This window comes from Copadichromis virginalis, linkage group LG1 (genome assembly GCF_057382275.1).
Source record: "Copadichromis virginalis isolate Kocher_CV1m ecotype Utaka linkage group LG1, C_Virginalis_male_GT1.1, whole genome shotgun sequence".
Lineage (NCBI taxonomy): Eukaryota > Metazoa > Chordata > Actinopteri > Cichliformes > Cichlidae > Copadichromis > Copadichromis virginalis.
This window is the reverse complement of record NC_140618.1, coordinates 21,105,962-21,130,048: the sequence shown is the minus strand read 5'-3', so window position 1 is coordinate 21,130,048 and position 24,087 is coordinate 21,105,962. Positions and strand designations below refer to the sequence as shown.

The 24,087-nt window shown below is 38.7% G+C and overlaps 1 protein-coding gene across 1 annotated transcript in view; it reads right to left on the bottom strand.

Annotated features, from left to right (window-relative positions):
- galnt18b (UDP-N-acetyl-alpha-D-galactosamine:polypeptide N-acetylgalactosaminyltransferase 18b) overlaps nucleotides 1–24,087 on the bottom strand; it is a 107,499-nt gene that overhangs the window by 24,054 nt on the left and 59,358 nt on the right. Inside the window, exons 4-7 of the mRNA XM_085454206.1 lie at nucleotides 20,915–21,098; nucleotides 19,224–19,421; nucleotides 18,873–18,987; nucleotides 606–791 (exon numbers count right to left, since the gene is read on the bottom strand). Of these exons, the coding sequence (XP_085310332.1) occupies nucleotides 606–791; nucleotides 18,873–18,987; nucleotides 19,224–19,421; nucleotides 20,915–21,098 (683 nt within the window). The remainder of the gene's footprint in view (nucleotides 1–605; nucleotides 792–18,872; nucleotides 18,988–19,223; nucleotides 19,422–20,914; nucleotides 21,099–24,087) is intronic.

Below are 24,087 nucleotides of genomic sequence, written 5' to 3'. Positions count from 1 at the left end.
ATTCAGTGGCACGTATTTAATTCAGGCCAGTCTGTAAGTCACAAGAAAATCATTTCATTTGAGCCTTCAGGAGGTGTCAGGGGCCTCGTTCAACTAAGCATCTGTGATGGGAGGAGAGCAGCTGATAACAGATGACACTCAACCCTCAACATTTAGATTAGGTAGCTGAAGACTCGACTCAGCCTGATCATCCTGAAATTTATGGTGCTTTTCTCTGATATGATCGCTTATTTGTGGGTTTGCACATCTGACTTTATAAATACTCCCTTTGGATTATGTCACAAAAGGAAAACAGTCAATCATGCTGTGAGAAATTATGAAGTTCTTGTTTTGATGTTATTTTTAGGGTTTTGGAAAGGAACCATCATTCTTTGAAGACTCTTTCTGAATAGTGAATGAATGCCACTAAAGAAGAGCTGTTTATTTTCCTTGTCTGCACACATCTAAAGTATCAGCAGTCCAATCGTGTAAAAAAAATCACAACAATTTCCAAGGGATTAACTTTTTTCATTGCACATTGCACTACTGACAAGGTGTAAGCTGACATTCCCCACCCTCAAATCCATGTGTGACTTGTGCTTGTTGTCATTAACATGGTCACTGACCTCCAGTGGAATATTCCAGGCCATGTAGACGTGGCTTTTAAACTCATCCATCCAAACTTCTGCAACTCTGAGGGCGTTTCGACGTACGTGCGATGTCAGGTCCTCAGTGTAGGGTTTATGAGCACGCTCTATGTGGGCGATGCGAGCACAAGGCAGGACTTCGATGCTGCCTCCACACTGCCACACCTGGATTTAAGTATTCCAAATACAAAGAAAAGAAAGTTCTGTTAGTTTTTTCACAATAACAACCCAAGCTATTGTTGTGCTGTTTAAAAGTTTATCTTGAAATATTCAATTAAGTCACAAAACAGACAGATACCCCAGAAGACTTTAAGAAAACACAGCTGCACCACAGGCTGCACAGATGTTGCTGTTACACACTCTAGGGCCTTGTACCTGATGCTCATGCTAGCAAGCAGGCCCTCTATGGAGCACTGAAAGTGTCTAAAGGATACTTTAGAAAGGGACGAGTTTCAATAAGCTGTACTGTGCTGCCAGAACTGGCCAGTATAATCAGCCAATGACAACCCAGCAGCTTAATGTATTTAGGCATGTAGACATGGTCGACACAATCTGCTGAAGTTCAAAGTGGGCATCAGAATGGGGAAGAAAGTTAATTTGAGGAACTTTGAACATGGCATCGTTGTTGGAGCCAGATACGCTGGACTGAGTATTTCAGAAACTGTTGATCCATTAAAATTTCTCACACACGACCATCTCTAGGTGAACCCTAGAGATGGTCGTGTGTGAGAAATTTTAATTTTTAGAGAAAATTACAGAAAGCAGCAGTTCTCTGAGTGCAGATGCCTTGCTGATGCCAGAGATTCGAGGAGAATGGCCACACTGCTTTAAGCTGGTAGGAAGCCAACAATAACTCTAACAAAAACTCATTAGGCAGAAAATCATGTCTGCTGCAGAAGACCACACCAGTTCACCAGGGGCGATCGTGGCTCAAGAGTTGGCAGTTCGTCTTGTAATCGGAAGGTTGCCGGTTTGAGCCCCGGCTCCGACAGTCTCGGTCGTTGTGTCCTCATATAATGAAGACCTCTGGGAGACTCAATGCCCTAGGGCAAGACACTTCACCCTTTGCCTACTGGTGGTGGTCAGAGGGCCCGGTGGCGCCAGTGTTGGGCAGCCTCGCCTCTGTCAGTGCGCCCCAGGGCAGCTGTGGCTACAATGTAGCTTGCCATCACCAGTGTGTGAATGTGTGTGTGAATGGGTGGATGACTGAATGTTGTGTAAAGCGCTTTGGGGTCCTTAGGGACTAGGAAAGCACTATACAAAAACACAGGCCATACAGGCCATTTCATACAGACTAGATTAACGTTGTTTCGGGTGATGAATCTCAATTTCTGATGCGACATGATGATGGCAGAGTCAGAATTTGTTCTGAGCAACAAGAAATTATGGATCCATCCTGCTTTGTATCAGTAGTTATGACTGCTGGTGGTTTCACGGCGTGGTGGATGCTTTCTTGGTACACTTTGAGCCCCTCGGTACCAACTGAGCATTGTTCCACCCATCCAGCAACTGTTTGATGCTATCATGTCAAGAATCTCTGAGGAACATTTTGAGCACATTGCTGACTCTGTTTTACAAAGAAAAGGGAATTTCCTTCTTAGCTCTCTTCTGATGTTTACATCATACCTGAAAAGTCAGACTGTTACTCAAGTGCAAGAACAGTTTTGGAAACTTCACAGTCAGTGCAGCGGGCCATGATGACATCGAGACTGCATAAAGCACGTAGTGGCTAACAAGCACAGGGCCTTCATTATTTCTGCTGCCTACTGTATCCTTGACTGTGAAGAGGGAGTGCCCGTGGTGGAGAATGTGGATAGTCCTAGTGCCCAGGAGGAAAAGCTTGACTCTTTGACTCTAAAAGCTAGTGGCACTAAGTCCTCATATAATGAAGACCTCTGGGAGACTCAATGCCCTGTTGCAGGACTTTCTAAAAACTTTTCCCAACTGTAATAATCCCATCCAAGAAAATGGAGACCGTTAATGAACTCAGAATGCTGACTGAAGGGAAGTTTTGCTAAATACAATACATTTGTATAATGACAAACACTTCTTAATGGATTTCTGTTTTGGGAAAAACTTTTTAATCGACATGAAATGACACGTAAAATGGTTGGTTTGGTGACTGCGGTTATTATAAAACACACTTGATTTATATTAACATTTACAATTTCCCCATATTCTTCAACAACCCAATCAGAAATATGAACAATTTCAATTTTTATTTAATTAGTGCATTAGTACATCAAAAAGATTATGAATTTCAGAGTAAGAAAAAAGAAACTTTGAGTGGAATGAAATGAGACTTCAATCTTGGAAGGATATGAATTAGAAAATAAATTGGGCTGTACAGTTCTGCTGATTGCTATCTGAAGAATGTGAATGGCCTCTCAAATCATCCAAAGACTTCAACAAAGCAATGAAGATGTGTTCTTCTGCGTACATGCTCACATTTGTGTGGGTTTGTCACAGGAGATGTCATTAACAGAGCCTGTGGAGGATGCTAAGAAATCACTTAAATGTGTTGAACTCAGCATTATCTCAGAACACCCAATGCTTCAGTGTGAATAAGCTTTAAATGATCACACTGTGCTCTTATGTGAGGACCAAATAGCACAGCTGACATCCTTCCTGTTATTTTCATCATTTTCATCAACCCGAAGAAAACACAAAAAGCATTTGCTGCAAATAAGCATCATCCAGCACAGAGAACAAACATAAGCTGTGGCATACACTCTGGATACAATTGGGGTAAAATTGACACAATTTCTGCAGATGAGTTAAATCGTCAAGCAAATCTGGTCATGCATTTACTTGTCAGTGTTGTTCTTTATTTTCTCTTAAAAAAGAAATCAAATTCAAAACAAGGAATTCAAATTCATGGTTGGTAATGAGGTGACGATTATGTACATGATAATGAATTTAATGGTTCCTTGGTGAAAGCAGCTGGAAAGCAGCTGATCACACACCTATTTAAAAGTTCAGGCCACAAAACCCCCTGAGGATCACCTTAGTTTATTTATTGTGTATTTTAAGGTGCAGATCAGGTTTAGCAGATTTCCACAAGTAATACCAAGTCACTGGTTCATGTGGTTGTTAACGCCTGAAAAGAAACTGCTCAGTTGTAGTAGCTGTTGCTCAATTCTTCTGTGTCCCAGAAGAAAACTAAAACACCAGATTAAAGACTAATATTCTCATTCATGCAGTTTCCAAAAGCAGATCAGTGGCATAACTTTTTCTTTCAAAGCTTAAAATTCAGTCAAGTGCACATATGCAAACAGATTAGCACACTAATACAAAAACAAACAAACAAACAAACAAAAAAAGAAACTGACCAGAATTTTAAATCCTTTGTATTTTGCTGTTTTAATTTGTGTGTTTATTATGTCTTGAGCTGAGCAAATAGGTGGATTTTAGGTCCCTGAAAGCTCTAATGTGTCAGATATACTTAATAACAGCTAAAATAACCAAGTTATAGAATTAATAAACTAGCGTTAAATATTATATTGGATAGCAACGACTTACAAAAGTGATATATTTGTAGAGTTTATCTATCTACAACAACAAAAGGCAGTAAACGCACAGTTTGCATCTGTGACCAAGCAAATGCCAACGATGATAAAAATGCTGAAAATCATTAACAATCTTAGCAGGCCAGCATGTTAACGTTTCCAAATTAGGCTGTAACCCAAAGGTCAGCAGAGTCTGACTATACTAATATTTGTTTTTGGATATATTTGTTTACAAATAAACAACAAACTGAAGTGTTTACCATTATTGTTATGAATGTTTGAATGTCATGATATGGAGCTCAGTGATATCTGTGGAGATATCTTTAATACAATTAATTGAAATTCAACAAACAGTTGTTAGTTACTTTGGCCTGAGCTCAAATTGTGGACTGGTCGGCTGGTAAAAGTTAAGATATCACTGGATAACATATTACTTTGGTGGCAGTTTCAATATTGCACCAATTTTACAGCTTAAACAACTCTGCTAGGACTTTATATAAAACATAATCAGTTAGGGCTTCTATGCAGCAGCTTTCTCCATTGTTTAGTGTCAACTTTCTTTTCTGACAATGAAAAAAAATAAATAAATAATTTTTGCTTTTGTTAAAGCCGTGCAGTTAACCACTAATTTCCAGCAGCCTGTTTCTAAATTCATTTCAAGAAACAGGCCATTACTGTCAGGACAGAAGTCTGAGCCTACCATTATTATGGATGCCTATATTGTTATTCTTTTCAAAATACAAAGCCTTACACGGTTACCCTTCCCCTTGAATGATCAAACCCACCACCTAATTTGCATGTTCATTCATACACTCTGTTTTCCAGTGTGTCGCCAAAGCAAAAAGCACAGCTATGCAGCTACTGCAGCAAACACTTACACCACACTTTACTCCGAGGAGTTGGCACAATGTTGGATGAGAAACTGCTCTCAGTCTCCATGCTGTCAAACAGGAGTTTTATAAACCTAATTGCGACACTTAATTGGGCCTTGTCATTACGGGTGGCGGGACTGTTCACCCACACGGTGATACAAATAAATCACTGCTTCACCATTTACAGTCCATGAGCCTACTTTGTGTTATTAAGAGTCAGGTCCTCACTCTTCCAAGTCTCCCTGACTCCTGATGATAGAACGATCTCAGGCAGAGCTGCACAACCTCTGCCTTTTCTTGTAAGCTTAAAACCTCCTCAAGAAATAACTCACGTCACCCGCTCAAACCCCTTCCTTCCAGATCCTCTTGCAAATATACTCATGTTTAAATATCCTCTTCCTCACCATCTAAGTGCTCTTCCTCTTAATTTCTTTTTGTAGAACTTTTCAGCCAGAGAGCCTGTCTCACATTACAGCTGTGTTTGCTTAGATCTATTACCAGGGCACCATCAGTCTGAGCCTAAGCTAATTTTACTGCTGCCCTCATCATAATTTGCTTTGGATAAGAGCAAGAGCTAAATACCTTTAATGTAAATGTAATGTGAGTGGAAGTGCTTCATTCATTTTTCTGTGTAGTGGTGCCACTTACCAAACAGATTGTGCAGTGGTTTAAAGTGGATTTTGATGAGAGTAGCCACAAGGTTACTTTGCAAAAATCTTTGAGGATATGAAGCATACCGGCAAAAAGCTTTATGGTGCAGCCAAAGTCCTAATCAGATTACATATATGCAGGCTTATCTACTTAATCATTTCATGAACTTTTGTTAACTTCTGGTTTGTACATAGTTTGCAGCTTTAGAGTGTCAAATATTCACTTCCTGCAGGCTTAAAAGGCAACATGTAAAATGTTTGTGTTTTTCTTCTTCACTGAGAACAGCAGCTACTTGAAGTTGTGTTCGTAACAACTGATTTCAGCATTTTCACAGGCAAAAAGATGAAGATGCACATGAAACACCTCAAAGCACTTTTTTGGCATGAAGTATTTCTCTGCTTCCAAGTATACTCAGGATATCAGAATAGTTAGTCTTTGTTACTCCATGTTTAACTGAAAGATAAACACATTTTACGTTAATGTTATGCATAATTAAAAAATAAATAAATCTGAAATCTGCTCTTAAATCACACACACACTATAAATCAATCAATCTATGAATACCTTGTTTCTAGCTGGGAAGACTTGGAGTTCACAAGTTCATGTATCAGTCTTGCTATAGCTGCATCCTGGAGGTGTGCAAATGAAATAGGGTGCATTTTTGTATTAAATACCATGCCCTTTAATAAAAGCTGGCATGCATTTAAATGCCAATAGATGTAAAACTATGATATATATCTATCTGTGAATAGATTTTCAGCAGGATACCGCAGGGAAAGTTCTAGAGCTAATTTTAGCCATTTGCACTTAAAAGAAAACGGCAAGTGAATGGAAAATTGTGTGTACATTGGACTCTTGCTTATGCAAATGAGTGAATTGTCCTATACAAGGACACAGCTGATGTAATTCTGACACGAACACCTTGATGTGACAGCTTGCTTATGACTGAAATGATGCTTCTGAAGCACCATAAAGTCCTGTGATTTTATATATGCTACTTTAGGAATTCTATTTTTTTCACTGCTTTCATCTCCCTGTACAACCTCTCCTGTCCCTCCAGAAACCTTAACTGGCTTTTAAATAAACTCCCTAATATTTCCCACTGCATTCATTTCACATTTCCTCAGTATTTTGTGATAATAAAACCCTTCACATCAAAGCGCAGACTTACTTTAAAGGTAAAGCTTGACTTCCTCTTTTCTTGCCCAGAGCGCAGAGTTAAAGCAGTGCAGACAATTGGTGTAGAGTTTCCACTGAGCGTGTATCAGCTTGCACTCTTTGTTGTTTGAAAGGCAAAACACATTTCCCCGTCCTTACCGCAGAAATGCTGAACCATTTGCAGACAATCCTAAACACACCAGGCAAAGTATTTCTAATTGACCAAATCAGTCTTATTATGTGTTTGTGTATGGCACAATAAAAAAAGATTATGTTAATTTAAGCCAGGTTCAGACACTCACTTCATTATGTTAATGTGTTTCTCATGTTGATTTTGAATTTGAATAAAGGTCACAGGCATAAAACTCAAAAACAATCATAATAATGGTTTGCTTAAATGTTAAATATTATGTAAAACTCATATCTGAAGCAAATTAGACTTTAATTTGGGCTTGACCCAAAATTTCAGTGGAGTTTAACTTGGATCACTCAGAAGAGAAGCATCTCCATCATTTTACCTTAGACTGAAGTTTCACTGCTCGTTGAATTAAAAAGTCAAAATCCACATTCAGCTGTAGTGATGCATATAAATGTTTCTCAGGAGTTTTAAACTCTGTACAGTCTAACAGGTGTTTAATTTATGTGAGAAAGGCAGAATGTAGCCAAAACAAGTACATCTTCAATGATTTCACTGCCTGTTCTCAGTCGTGAGAACTGCAAAACCTCACAAGGTGGTGTCGCATTAAGCTATCCTTTGAATAACTGTAAAATTAATCAGCACCTTTTTCCATTCCCGGAATATCTCCTACAGCAAACTTACTAATGGACGTGGATATGCTAATGCCGTCAGAGTGTAGGCGATAAAACGAGCAACTAAATTCTATATTCTACCTAATAAATGGTGACACTGAAGAGAAAATTATTAGGGGATCTTCCAGCCTTGATTAGTGTAGTGAGAAGAGGGTGTGAAGGTCCCTCTTGCTCACTGTGGTCATTAATTAAAGCTCAGAGATAAACAGTCAGTCAAATACAACATAAGTTTTAAAACCCACTCATACAGCGTGTGGGGAGAACTCTTCACTTTCACATGATTTATTCTCAGTGCTATCAGTCCCTGTCGCACACTGCGTGCAAAATATTGTTAAACTATGAGAACTAGTGCTTCAGCAAGTGTTCTTTGAGATTTGCATATTTAGTACAGAATGGCTAATATACAAAATACACATGCACTCATGCCTGCATGAATCCCATGCCTGAATATTGTCAGTTAGCTAAAGCTGGAGAAATAGACTTTTTATTAAATTTTTAGTGTCTTATAGAGACCTAGAATCCTGCACTTCATAAGAGCACTGTTTGATATATTCTAGAAAGCGTAGAACCTAAATATTTTAGTTTTTATTATGCCAAACAAGCAAATCTTACTTTCATTGTTATACTGTAATATTTCTAAAATGTTTTCTGACATTTTTAAGGACATCTGATCGACTTATTAAACATGTTATTGACTTGACAATGGCTAGAAAAATAATATTATCTACACTGCTCTATAGATGTTTTAAGCACAGTGGGAAATATAAAGAACTGTCCTGCAGCAGACGGTACGGGTCCTTCTGGGATTACACTAAGAGACCAAAGACATGGAGACAGTCTAAATCCACTGGAGAACTGTGGCAAGATCCCCAAGATGCTCAGAACAACTTATTGCCAAGCACATTGGAAAAACTTTGCACAAGTCTACCTAAGAGAAATAGTGATATTTTAAAGGTAAACCTACATTTTTTATTTTTTCATTTGCAGACTACAAACATGCCAACTTTAAATGTGCATCCATCATGTTGTCTACTCAGGATTTTTTTTTCTTTTTTTGACCCTAACTCAGGTCTGAATGTTACTCTTGAAAAAACCCCCTCAAAAAGCTAATAAGGAATAAATGCATATAAATGCAACTTCTTAGGAGACAGGGATGAAGTAATTCATACAGGCAGCATGTGAAGATTCTTAGCCTTGAATTATTAATGAAAAATCCTGTTTTATGTTACAGAAGGGAGATTAACAGACGGATTGGTGCTGTGGCCACAGTGATGCGGATGCTGTCTGTTGTGGTGAAGAGATAGCTGAGTGTAAAAGTGAAGCTCTCGATTTACCGGTCGATCTACGCCCCTACCGTCACCTATGGTCACGAGCTGTAGGTAGTGATCGAAAGAATGAGATCGCTAATACAAGCTGCGAAAATGGGCCTCCTCCGAAGGGTGGCTGGCCTCTCCCTTAGAGATAGGGTGAGAAGTTTGGCCATTCGGGAGGGGCTCAGAGTAGAGCAGCTGCTCCTCCACATCGAAAGGAGTCAGTTGAGGTGGCTCGGGCATCTGACAAGGATGCCTCCTGGGTGAGATTTTCTAGGCATGTCCCAGAGGGAAGAGGCCCCGGGGCAGACCCGGGACACGCTGAAGAGATTATATCTCTCGGTTGGCCTTGGAACGCCTTGATTTTCCCACGGACAAGGTGGAGGAGGTGGCTGGGGAGAGGGAGGTCTGGGCTTCTCTGCTTGGGCTGCTGCCCCCACGACCCGGCCCCGGATAAGCGGCAGAAAATGGATGGATGGACGGATGTTTCCTTTACTTAAGAATGGCTTATTGAGAGCCACCACTGAGAACATTTCTGATGAGCAGTAGATCAACCAAAGGGTCAGATGTATTAGTCGGGTCTTGTCTGTTTTCTTGCTGGATTTTTTTCTAGTTCTTAGGTTCAGAACCTTCAGATACTATTCAACTGCTGCAGGTTTTATTTTTAGGAAACATGTTCTTTGGTCTTTAAGGACATACGCCACACAATTCTGAGATATACCAAGTTTTCAGTTTAGAGCAATCATGTTGCTGGTGCAAAAATACTATTTTATTCCTGTCAGACTGCTTTATTTGGCATTGGCAACCTAAAGAAATGGGAAAATATTAGGATATTTTGCAACAGGCTGATGGTAACAAGTGCCTAAGGATGCGATTAAAAATTATATAGGTAGACACTACACTGGTTCATCTGTTAAATCAAGTGTCTTCTTTAAATTCTTAATTAAATCATAGTCATTGTTTAGTGGCTTCATGACCAACCAAACAAACCAAAAATACGGAAAGAATCAAACACGAATACAGCATTACTCTAAAAAAGTAGAAGGACTGGGTGGAAAATGAGGGAAAACCAAGGCCAATGTCTAAAAAGAAAAATCCCCGAAAGACCTTCAGAAAGCTTGACGAACTATTGCTCAAGACCACTCTATAAAAATTACCTTAAAAGGTCCTTGGAAGCAAAACTGAGAGGAATAAGGGATGACTCAAGACTTTTTCACAGTACTTTAAATCTCTTTGTCTAAGTCCTCACAGAAGAAAACAGTGTTTTTCTTTAAAATGTTGCTGTAGACTTATTTTACCTCCAGAAACAACACTAGAAAGAATTTAATTCAACAGTCTGTATTATGAGTATCTCCTGGTGTGTTTGCACTGGGAAATTCCCACCACTCAGAGGTGCTTTTACAAAATAAAAGCCTGCAGTCTGAACCCTGATGAGCACAGTTCTTCTGTATAGAGTCGATACCGAATCCTTCTAGTCTTTTTTTCTTTAAATCCAAGTAGTTTTCTTCTCACTCAAAATTTTACACAGACATTTTGGTGCACTGGGTGAAGGTTTTAACATAATAATCAACCACATTTATCTTCACAGTGATATAGCTGTTGTAATGCCAAAAGCCAAGAACAAAGTGAAGCTCCTAGAGCAAACGTAGCTAAGAGTGGTTATACTTACATCTAATATTTTTCTTAGGAAAAAGGAAACCAGCAATGTTTTTTGGTAAGTGGAAAGATGGCTTATGAATGATGTGAAACACTAATAACAATTTCAGTATAAAAATTAAAACCCAGTGAGAGTAGTATGGTCTTATAATGTTACTCCTACTGAAATGACTTTGAATGGGCAGGCCAAAGTAGAGAAGCCGGTCTGAGTTATGTGAACAGACTGGTATTTGTTGGGAGTCATTGAAGTTAATTCTGTTAATATGGCTCCGCTTAAAACAGCGTTTCTGCATTTGTCTCAGTACACTATAAAACTATTTTACTGTTACAAGTGTCCAGCTGCTTACTGCAAACCACTGCCATTTATGGGATTTAACTCTGGCTCATATAGCATTACCGTATAACAAGGATCATCGTATCCATGAAACTGCAACATTTCTCATTTTTATACAAGACGGCTGCGATGCTGTTCCCATTACCCCTGTTAGAAAAAAGACTTGCTCATTGATTGTCCTGTTGGTCTGAGATTACGCAGCGGGGTTCAATAGATTTTCAGCAGAACAGGGGTCATGGAACTCAATCAGCGCTGTCTTACAATTACAGACTCGGTCATTATGTTACAATGTTTTGTTATTCGTTCATGTATGATTACAGAGAGCTAAATCTTTTTAAAATTTTATATGGTGGAGAACTTCAAAACAGCATTATGCAGTGTGAATACTGAACACAAAATTGAGCTGGTAATTTATTCACAGGTACTGCTAATGTGAATGTGGCTTTTGTTTCAGATTCACTCACCTGCAATTGATACCCAAAATATTGAGATTAAGACTAAAATAATGACACGTGGGAAACATTTTGTGAATGTGAATGTGTTTTACAAGACACAAAGCTTGTATATTCATACACATTATTAGATACACCCTGCTAGTTCTGGGTTAGACCTTCTTTTGCCTCCAGAACTGCCCTAATTCTTATTGCTGGAATCATTCCATATTGACATGATAGCATCACACATTTGCTGCAGATTTCAGTTGCATGTGTTATCTTCTGCAGCTGAAGCCCATGTCCTTCAGCGTTCAACATTTTGTTCATTCAGAGATGCTCTTCTGCATACCTTTGTTCTAACAAGTGCTTATTTGAATTACTGTTGCCACTCCCTGGATATTTTCCTTTTCTGACCATTCTCTGCAAACCGTAGCGCTGGGTCAGGATCAGTACTTTGTGAAATAGTCAAACCATCATCTGGTACCCACAACCACAGCACATCTTAAATCTTTCTCTCCTATTCAGCAGATAATCTTGAGCATATCTACAGGTGTGCCCAGTAGCCACATGGGCGGTTGCCCGTGGCGGCATCATGGCATGGGCAAAAAAAGTTGCTCGCACCCATGGTGCCCCGACATCATGACAGCGCATTTTGGGGATTGCAGGAGAGTTCTCCCAGGGCACCAAACATGCCAGGACCACCCGTGGGTGTGCCTAATAATGTGGCTGCACACATGGAAAAGATATATATAAATCTTATAAAGTTTGCATCTGTCTTGTGTGAAACGTGTATGAGAAGCATACAAGAATGAAAACAGATATAAGATCCCTTGAAAAATTATATAAATGAAACTTGTATGTTTTGGATACTTACTAAAACAATATATGAAAGTAATGAGAAAGTGGCCACTTTCATGAGTAAATCATATAAGCCTTATATGATTCACCATATGAAGTAAGCCAAATCTTATGCAAGTCTTTTATTTCTTTTCCATATGGGTGATGAGAATATATTTAAATTTAAATATACATTGCGTGACATTGCTGTTTGATTTTGTATATGCTGAATCGAAATAACTAATTTGCTGTATTGGAATACTTAAACTTACTATATGTGTTGTCTATTACATGTGCAGCACATAAAGTATTTCTTCAACAGATACATAAAAAATCCTGATGCTTGGTAACTGATCAAACTGCAAGTTTGATTAAATGACAACTATCATTTTAAAAATTATCACAGAAAATAGTTCAGTTTGATAACTGGCCTTAATATTTTTTTTTTTTTGTTTGATTGATTCGAAGTCCTATTTATGTGTTTTACATTGTTTTGTTTTTTTAAAGCTCAAACAGATTACACTTTTTTTTTATAGCAAATTAAATTGCTTGGTGACTATTTGGCTGAAATCTACTGTGTAAATCATTATGATGACAGTAATGATGCTTTATTGCCACTTCCATAAATACTGTGCACAAAGGCTGCTGCATAATTGTTTTTCATAGCCCTCAATGATTCTCATTTCTCAACACAACCATCCTGGCACTGTTAGAGTGATGATGTCTGCTTTGGTATTCTTATGATGCATTGTCCTAGGCTGACTTCACTGGCGTGATACCCAGTATTCACAGGTGTTTGGGGAAATCATTTGTATTATAATTTTGTTTCATGGTCCTGTGGCAATTTGCTGTGCATTCCACCGTACAGTCTGACTTGAAGGATAACCTCAAAAAAATAAATGATATATATGTTTTTTTAATGCATCCACCTTCAGTTTTCAAAAAACAAATCATCCCAGTGTTCCTTGAAGCTCAAACAGAGAACCAGCCCTGTTAGAAACAGGTCAGATTTGTGTTACGGATCTAACGATGCTTTGTGTTTTATTGTGGACATGACTCAGACTCCCTAAGACAATCCTTCAGCATTTTAATGCAATAGACAACATAGATAGATCACATTCAGAAGGACTTTTGATTCTAATTCACTGGATTCATCTCCAACACATACAGATACATTTCCTGAATTTCCAGAGACTGTCATTGGCCCTTCTATCCAGAGATGGGCAGTAACGCATTACAAGTTACTGCAATCCGATTACTTTTTTCAAGTAACGAGTAAAGTAAGGGATTACTATTGCAAAAAAGGTAATTAGATTACTGTTACTTTCCCGTAAGCATGTAGCGTTGCTGCGTTACTAAAACTGTGATTTTTTTTGGGAGAGTGTCTCATGACAATGATGTAAGCGAGTGCGACATTCGTGGCAACAGCTGTGTGCAGATCAACAATGGCTAACATAGAGTGCGGGAGAGAGTATGACCGTGCAGTGTTTAAAGCGTTATTTTGAGTTTGATTCTGTAAAAAGTGACAAAAACATTAGCGTCCTCTGTTCACTGGGAAGAAAACTTCTTTTTACAGCAAAAAAACCCCCTAAACTTCCGAGCAAGCACCGACAGTACACTGCCACGGGAATGTGAAACTCCCAGATCCTTCCACTGACCGCTACAACACACCCAGTGTTGCCAACTCTTCAGTAAGGAAAATCGCTATTGGCTGTCCTAAAAGTTGCTAGAAGTCGCTAAATGACGTCATCGGCTAATTTGCATGATTGGTCATGCTAATATAATTGTAACCTATGTTGTTGGAGAGAGAAATAACATAGTGGAAGAGACATGAAGTGAGTAAAAACGTCTTAAATGCATTTAGAGTTAATTTAGAACTACAAATTAATAATAATAATAATAATAATGGATTGGATTTATATAGCGCTTTTCAAGGCACCCAAAGCGCTTTACAATACCACTATTCATTCACTCTCACATTCATACACTGGTGGAGGCAAGCTACAGTTGTAGCCACAGCTGCCCTGGGGCAGACTGACAGAAGCGAGGCTGCCATATCGCGCCATCGGCCCCTCTGGCCAAGACCAGTAGGCAAGTGGGGTAAAGTGTCTTGCCCAGGGACACAACGACCAGGACAGAGAGCCCTGGGATCGAACCGGCGACCTAAATAAATGACATTTATTTTAGCAATTATTGTTTTTTTTTTAATGTCACAATTCCAACCCTGCTCCTTTATCCGGGCTTGGACCGGCAAAAGTGACCCGAAATAGGCACTCTGGTGGAGTTACTGTGTGTGTATAAGTAGTTTTAAACCTCGTGATCCACAAAACAGCATAACAGTAAAAGAAGAACTGATTGCGTTACAGACAGTGCGGGACCAGCGGCTTCGCTCATGCGCGATTCATTTGCAGTTTGGACACACAGGTGTAAACGTCTTCTGCCTTGATAGCAGCTGGGGGAGGACTATCCTCCGCTCGTGAGTGCTTTGGAACAGGCGTGGTACCCACGGCAGCACCCGCTGCTTGTTGAGAGTAAAAGCGATACCCGCTTTGATGTCAAAAAGTCATCGTAAATAAGACCAATAACACCAGAAAAAGTCGCCAGATTTGTCGCTAGTCGCTTTTTAGAAAAAAAGTCGCTAAGGGGGTCTGAAAACTTGCTAAATATAGCGACAAAGTCACTAAGTTGACAACACTGGACACACCTGCACCAGGGCAAAACTCCGCCTGCCCCACTCCTGCTATATAGGTGAAAATAGAGCAACAGGACCGCTGAGTCTTCGATTTTATTTATTTTCTGCTGTGTTTTACTTGCATTTATCTGAAAGACTGAGTGTAAACACAAAAACCTATTTTATTTTATGTGCTGGAATGTGCAGAAAATAAGTTTAAATGTTAAACAAATTTCTTCCAGTCAGAGAATGTTGAATATAATTTAATGTTTGCTTCATGCGTAAAATTAAAAGATTAAAACTAATAAAACTAGTTTCAAAAAGAGACTTTTTCATTTGATTACATTTTATATGATGGATTATGCAGAAAAAATTGGATTGGGCTTAAAGATCTATTGCTTTATTACCTATTCAGGTTGTAAATCTTTTTTTTTTTAAGTAACTATGTAACTAAGTAACTAATTACTTTTGAAAATAAGTAATCAGTAAAGTAACAGGATTACTTTTCTGAGGAAGTAATCAGTAATTAGTTACTGAGTAGTAACTAGTCAGTAATAAGTTACTGATTACTTTTTTCAAGTAACTTGACCAACACTGCTTTTATCACGTGTAACTCAGTAGCTATTTTGCAGTCAATAGTTTTTGTATCTGTAAAGACCGCTTAAAAAGAAAGATAAAGCACTAGCATTAGCGTCCTACAGGCAGCAGTAGATGGCAATTAGAAATTGCAATGCATTATATGATACTGGTTATAAATACATATATAATGTAATGAAAATGTGAATTTGTAAAAGTGGTCTCCGTTCAGTCTTTGGTGGGCACTCAAAATGTGAATTCAAGTTTTTACTGGGGATTTGGTAAAGATATATGAAGATATTTAGTATAAATAAGATTATCTGTTCTCCTGCTCTGTTTGACTTCTGAATCTGGATTACCTTTTTGTTTTGTTGGAGCTTCTGCAAAACATTGACTTTAAACTGCTTTAAATAACTGATTCATAACAGACAATTGTACATTCTACTAAAGATGTGTATATTTTGTTCCTAGCTTACTTTGGTAAATAATTATTTGGGGTAAATCATCAACAGCCAGGAGAGAGGAAAACTAAACCAGAGATTCATCTTGAACCAAAAAATGATCTGGGTTATTTAGAGATTTCCCTGTAAAATGTCTTACTTCTAAACATCCCTGATATTCTATGTTATGAATTTTACATATTCAGAACAAACTGCATTAAATTTACATTTGACAAAATACAGTTACGATGGATTTAGCGCACTGACTGCTAACTGTGTATAATAGTCAAATACTCTTTTATATGCACTATGCATCACGTTTATAAACTTGTCAGATAAAGAGAAATGTTCTCAGGTGTGTCCCAACATTTGACTGGTACTGGATTTAATCAAACAGTTTTTTTTATTCTAATGTGTACCAGAACAAAAGAATCTAGCTCTTATGTTAAATAGCATAAAATAAAAACCTTATATGAAGCACATGATGCTGGATTTTTTCACATATGGCAGAAATGTATAATCCCCTGTTCATAGGCACGATGAGATGCATCCCCCTTCAGTTATACACATAAGATGCCATTTATGAAAACAACACATCCAGATAGTCAAATATTATTCTTCTGCATTGTGACCAAATGTGATCATAGAGCAGCAGTTCATTCAAACCTCACTCTACAGAGCACAAGCCCTTTAAAACCCCAGCCAAAGCCTGCAGTTTTTGGCCTGGCTTGACTGTGTCTCTGAAGATTCGTCAGCAGCCAGTTTGCATGCTGGCAGGTGGTCTGGAGGCATGACCAATACGCTACAGACAGACAAACAGACCCTGTTGGGGCTCTATGGGACTGTTAATCTGGGGCCAAGCCAGGGTCCTTCAGACTTGTAGCTCTAAGCTCATTGTCTCACCCTCTGTTTCAAAAATGCTGCAGAACTATAAACTGCATTTAACTCCCAGCAAGGGCAAGTTCCTTCAGTCAATTATAACCATGGAAGTAAACAACATGGTGGACAAAGACTGAACTCAAAGCTAAGATAATAAAGCAAGAAGGCAAAGCGATGGGTTATAATATATGTGATAAAATCATCAATGTGTTCAGCTATGAATCAGGCACTGGGGCTATTATCAGACTCGGGAATTCTAAAAGCATGTAATGACTTGCAGGACTAATCACCCTTCTTTACTGATGATTGCATCTCTGTCATTAGTGAGAATGGTTATTTCTACATTCAGCATCCTGTCAAAAACTTGTCTCCATTTTCTGCTCACAAAAAAAAAAAAAATCCAGGGAAAGTGCAGTTGAGGAGGAGCTGTCCCTCGTTTCTTGCTTTTAATAAACCTGCTGATAGCTGCATTAATGATCTTGGTATAGTACATGTGTGCTATCATCTGCTAGAGGGTACTTATAGCTCTGGCCCATCTGCTTTTGTTTCTGCTGAAGTGAATGCACACAAAAGCGATTTTCAGCTCCCAGACAAAGCTGATGAGGGTGTACAAATTAATTAAAGCACTGTTAGAAGGACGCAACTCAACGGCAGACACGGTGCATCTCTCTGCTCTAAACAATGTCAGCATTCTGTTCACACACGGTTGCTATCAGAGTCTCACATGTGCTTCAGAGGGATCGCCGGGGCATGAAGGTGATCATTCAGACTTCAGAATTCATTAGTAGTGATCATTTGTTCTAGCTAAATCTACATGAGGGAATATGTCACAGTGTATTCCAGGTACAGTAGGAAAAAAGGGATAATTCCCTCTGCTCGAGTCACTTGTTCCAGTCAAATCATCTCACCATTTGCAATGCATGGCCTCCCTGTTTTTCTACTATTTTTCTTGTTGTAAATTTATGTAAAAAAGGAAGAGAAATGATCTCTGTGCCTTGATAAGGTAACAATAAAAAACAAAGCAGCTAATTCGAGCCAAGCTATGCTAAGTCTAGGCCAGTATTCACTTTTTTTTTTTTATTGTAATGGGAGAAGTCAAATGTTAGTTTTGCAGTTTAATTTTCCAAATAAGCAATATGCCAATATTAATATTTTCCCAAATTTCCCTGTTCCTTAAAAACAAAACAAAACATATTCTTCAAAAATATACTTGGTTTCACTTTCTATCCTTCTCTTATAAGGATAGTAATACATATAGTCCTGAGACAGTCTGCGTTAGACTGTCATGAGTTAGAGTCAGTGCATTCAGAGATAGATGTACAGTAGGTTACATGGCCAACTGAACACCTACCAACAGGAGAAAAACATATTTTTATGGTCCCGCAAATGTGTCCATCAGAATACATTTTTATGGTTGGTTTTTATGGGACACTCCTGTGCAGTTCTCCAAAATCCCGATTGCACGTCTGTGGACGTGGATAGAGTTGACAAGTGTCCTGCAACAGTAAAAGGAGTGACAGTGGAGTTCACCAGAAGCAGAAGCCCAAAAAATGATGAAAGATCAAAAAAATTAAATTAAAATAAAGACCTTGCCTGCAGTGGACACCTTTCATTGTTTTTAACACTCAGTATCACTTGCTGTACTTATTGGGCAGTGTGATACTACTACTACTACTATGTGTGCCATGAAGGGAGATTGTTTTGTGAGTTATATATTTCTAAGAACTTTCCAAAGAATGTTTTGATCAGCAGTAATTTGAAGTGCCAGCCTTATTTTACAGTTCTCTAGTTTTGAGATTAAAAACAGTAGCATTCAGCAAAAATACAGTGTTGACAGTTTGTATAATGGATATTCTACATAACCCCAAAGGCTGCTTCATATTTCTTTCCCCCACACAATTTTTAAATGCACAGAGACCATTGCTTGAAGCCAAATTACACTTTCCAAGGTAAGGCTTATGAGTTTAGCATTTTACATATGAACCAGTGAGTGAAGACCTCGGCGACCTTGCTCCTAACAACCATTAAGTTTCATTATCATAGTTAATTTTCCACACATTACCTGGATGAACAATGGCCCATAGCTAGAGGAGTAACATCATTACTCACCCTGATGCCCAGCTCCACGTTTTCACCCCCATACACCTCCATCCCTTCATCGAGCAGACCAATCTCCTCAAAGTACAGCCTATCCACCACAAAGCAGCCAATCAGAGCTGGGCTCCTGAAGGATTTAAGGGGATGAAGATGAGCTTTTTTTGCTATTCTCTGCACATATAATGTTAGCGTGACACAGTTGCTATAGTAACAGAAGGCAGGAAAAGATGTGTGACCCAAGAACATTTGTAAAACGTTCAGGGAAGTGCATAAAATCCATTTTTAGCAGGATTTACATGTGTTTTTGAATACTTTAATCACTTTATTTTATTTAGGCTAAAAACAATTATGTAGTTCTCTTACTGAATTGGTGCAGTCTTGTTGCCCTTGTGCCACCAGGACTTGGGTGGGTTGAGGTAGCGACACCACAGCTCCCAATCAAAGCCCTGTGCAGACAGCGGATACTCTTCAATCTCAAAAGTGTCATATTTGATGTTATCAAAGGATGGGGAGATTATCCGGGTTCTGTCTTCTTTAATTCTCTGCAGAATAGGTTCAGCCCTGTAAATATGGAGAGAGAAAGATATTTCAGTGTCAGTATGTGTTGTTGCGTGCTTTCTCCATCGACTCTATGACCACACTTGTCAGGTTAGGGTATTTGTTCAGTAAACAATTTTATTCAGTTCATTGCTCATCTCAAAGCTTTATGGAAATTATATTTTTTAATCAAAATAGGAAGAGATAAGATTTGTTTACACACAATTACACATTTTTTCTTTTCCAAACAGTTTTTCAAAAAATACAATTCATGGAAAAACTAACACAATACACAATAACAGGAACACACACACACACACACACACACACACACACACACACACACACACACACACACACACACACACACACAGAAAAATTTAAAATTATATTATGAGCTATAACAGAGGTTGGATCTGCTATAATAAATAATTACAATAAACTGCACTTATACAATCAGTATACATCTAAATTCCCATCTATGCATGTGTGTGCCCTTCAAATACTGTGGAAAATTTGAATATAACTGTTATTTTATTTTTATTAAGGCACCTAAAATCCACTTTTTCCCCTTAAAAAAATCATATTCTTTAATTTTGATGTGATTTTGACCAAAGGGAGTGAGGTCTTTATGCTTCTCATCTAAATACACGAGTGGGTCTTACATGCCGGTTTGAAAAGTGACAAAGAACCCCTGCACCTTTGAATTCACATTTAATATCGGACTCTGTATTTTTAACTGTTAGTTGATGTGTTTCAGTGATCTTGTCATACAAAGATACAAATTACTGTTGCCGGCAGAACAAAAGTTTATTGTCTTGCTTGGCGTACATGTAAATGTATATATTGTGTGAATCACTGAGGCTCTTCACATTCTCTAGCACAAGTCAGATGTTTCAAAGTGCAGAACAAAAATCTTTGGGCAGGGATGCAGCTTTTTTATGCTCTGGCCCACTCTTAGTGCGAGTGAGTGAGTCCTGAGAAGAGCCCGAAGTGCTGTTTATTCAGTCGTAAACATAAAACTACTCAGCTTGGCTTTTTGATGTATGAATATCATGTACTGTATTTTTTATTTACTTAGTTCATTATAAAGACATAGCAAATTTCTTTCTTTTAAAGTAATATATACACAATACATTTCTAAAATTAGATTTAAGTGAATTTGCAGTTTTGTTACAATTTTTTGTCTCTCAATTTTATTTAATCTACAGTAGTGTAACTTAATTTTTATCCACTTGCTTGTAATGCACATTGTGTATGTGTACATTATATTTTTATTTTACAGTATGTCTTGTTAATTTATTTTATCTAGCTTTAAATATGATTTAATTTTTTTCAGCTGAATCTGTTCGTACTCTTTTGGAACCTGCGCTAACCTGCTATTTATATAAAGGAAGTTTGATGGTTCGATTGAAAAAAAGAAACAATCAACCCTCACAGAGCAATATGGCTCAAGAAGCGGCGCTCTTGTGCTGCTAAGCTGAGCTTTTCACATGCTGCACTTGTGAGTTACTCACCATCCGACACTGAACTCAACGTGGGCATCAAAGAGGGCAACGACTGGGGCGGTAGCAACCCTCCACCCACTCACTCGGGACCGGATCAAACCCTCCTGCTTGTCGTGCCGCACCATCTTTATGAATCCTGGACGTTGGCTGTTAGTCTCAGACACAAAATCATGAAGTTTCTCCTTTAGCTCATCTGCAAGAAACAAACGAATGCATATCAGTGTCTGAAGATATCATTTGAAAAGGGTAAGAAAAGTGAGAGCTACTTAGAAGTAAACTTCCACCCACAAGAACACATCATGTCCTCCTCCAGTGGGCAGTATTTCACTGGTCGGAGGCCAGCAGCACTTCTGCTTCACTGCTTTGATCACTGGACCAAACAGGCAGCAGCTTGAGCCAGCACTGCAGACCTCCATGGGGCTTACCAGTCATAACGGGATATTGCAATATTGAGAACTCAGCCTGCAATGCTTTTCAAAACATGGAAGGAGGAGATGAAATGTCTGTGGTTTGATGTTTGGATTCAAAGTTTACCTCCATTATTACCTGAGCTGTATACTGTGTGATGAATCACGCCATGGAGAATATGACTCATTGCTGCTTACATGACAAATAAATATGTATTTTACTTCAAGGTTTTGAGAGAGCCACATTTTTGGTAATTTTCTCAAAAATGCAATAAATTACAACAGCACATTTACAGGTTCACCTTGTGCTTCGACTAGAAAAATGCCAAGGATAGTGAAACAGACTGAGACGGAAACGAATTCTTTCAAAAAGGCCAAGCTTCTGAGTCTGCTGTAAAATATCAGCATAGACCAGTGTGATAAGGCAAAATTACATCATAGCTCTGTACTGTACTATCAACCAGATAAAGCTGGGGGGAAAAATAAAAGTTTTATCAGTACTGTGTTTTATCATTCCTTACATAAATCACCCGAGGCTGTGTTCCCACTGTTTTAACCATCTTTTCAGTTTGAAGAGAGTGAGAAGCAGCTGCGAGAAGACAAAAAGTGGCTACCGTGAAATTATGCTGTGCTAGCTTTATTAGAGGCAGTGTGAGGTGCTTTAGAAAAAAAATAAGTTTGATTTTCTAAACGAATAATGCTAGCAAAAAGTTCTGTTAAAGAAAGTTTCTGTTATTCAAAAGTTGTACGGTCCAGTCCTCATCAACTCTACAAAGATAATAAAGGCAGCATATTTTCTTGGAATGTAAAGACTCCCCACAGTCCAACAATGCATTCAGCAAACCAATATGTGGTCTTTAAATGAAATATTTTTCAGCCTTATTTTCTGCTGGCTTCTGACTTAATAGTTAATTTTGACAACTGTTAGTAAACAAGTCTCATACCATATGATCCAGTGAATCCACAGCATTGAATTCCTATAGAAAGAGCAGAAATGAGTGCTAAGAGCTCATGTTTTCTTTTGGAATCCTTTCAAGGGTTGCAAAAGCAGTAATTATCTTCATCTCCTCCATATGTGGAGTATGACAATTTTATTATGTCTTTCTTTACATTGATATTCACAGTAAAGCAACATGATTGCCAAAGCCAAAGAATTGCACAGGTTCTTATACACACACATGCGGACACACTAGTCTGCTGACATCACATAATTCCTAGCATACTACATTGCCACCCAAGGTGAAGTTAATAAGGGGTCTTGTTTTATAAAAAATAAATCTCCCTCTTGCTGAACTTGGGGTGGTGGTGCATGTGTTCCTCAAGCTCGGGTCCTCTACAAGACACTTGGGAGTTTGACGGTTCGGCGGATTATTTAGCTGTTCCTAGGACTGCACTTTTCTGGGCAGAGACCTCTGATGTTGAGCTTTAAAGCTTCTTATGCTCCTATTACCACTGGGAGCACTTTGACCTTTACCTTCCACATCTGCTGCAGCTGTTCCTTCAGCCCCTGGTCCTTTGCTATTTATTAACAATCATTCTTTCTGATGTTGTCTACTGGGATTGCCAGATCCATCACTACATCCACCTTTGTTGGTGTCTCCTATCAGGAGTTGGAGACTTCGAGTCTATAATAAACATAGATGATCCCATACACTATCCCAGCTACTTGGTTCTGCCTCCTCTGCATCTTTTTTCCTCTTCCTTTGTGATGGATAGTCTCTGGGGTAAGTTTGGACATTCTGCAGCTTGGGTCCTTCTGACTGTGGTAGACTCCTCATACACTCTGTGTCTGTGCTGTCCTTTATGCTGGCCTTTTCTAGCCACTGGTAGGATGTCTTGTCAGCCCCTTCCTCTATCTGATGGCACAGTTCCTCCTTCTGTTCCTCATCATTGACTGTCTGAGTGCCTGAGGCACTCATCTCAGGGGACTATCTTCCAGATGTATTCATAGATGCTCTGTGTTTTTTCAAGGATTTAGGTTATGACGCTAATAAATCTTCACCCTCTCTCTTTCTGGTGCTCGTAGAGCCTCAGAGTGCTGGACTCTGGGTTAAAACCTCAATGAATTGTGAGGAGTTTTTGCGTCTTGACATCAGTGGCATCTATGTCTCCTGTGGCCAGCTTAGTATTCCAGGTGAGTATCTGATGACTCATAGGGCTTATTTATTGATGGCTCAGATCCTATTCCTACCATTCAGCTGGCTTCTGAGCACCTGTCTTACTTTCTGGATGTATTTGGCTACGGTTGACCTTCTTGCATCTTGATCATAGTTCCAGTTGGCCTGTGGGATACACAGGTACGTGAAGCTGTTCTATAAAATGTCCGCTATCCTGCCTTCACCCTTGAGTCTGAATTATATAATGTCAACAAACTCTATGAAGAGTGATAATATAGATAAGATATCCCACCTATAAATGTGAGCGCAGGAGATGCCACTTATTTCAGTTTGTGCACACTCACACTTTCCAGACACAAAATGTCATCGAGCAACAAAAGTAAAAAACAAAAAGATTTACGTATTCTGGAATAAATCACTAGTTTGTTGACTTATGCTTTGGAGGCAACATCCAACTTTTGGATGATGGGTACAGTTGTTTCTCACACTAATCATTGTTTACGAATAAAGATACATTTTAAGAAGCTCTTGTAAAGCAATCTGTTGGTTTCGAGATTGCATTTAGGAAATGCCATCTATCTTTTGCTCTCCATTCACACTGTTTATCTGCATGCAACCAAAACTGGACTACAAGCAGACCACATGTGGAAACAGGAGT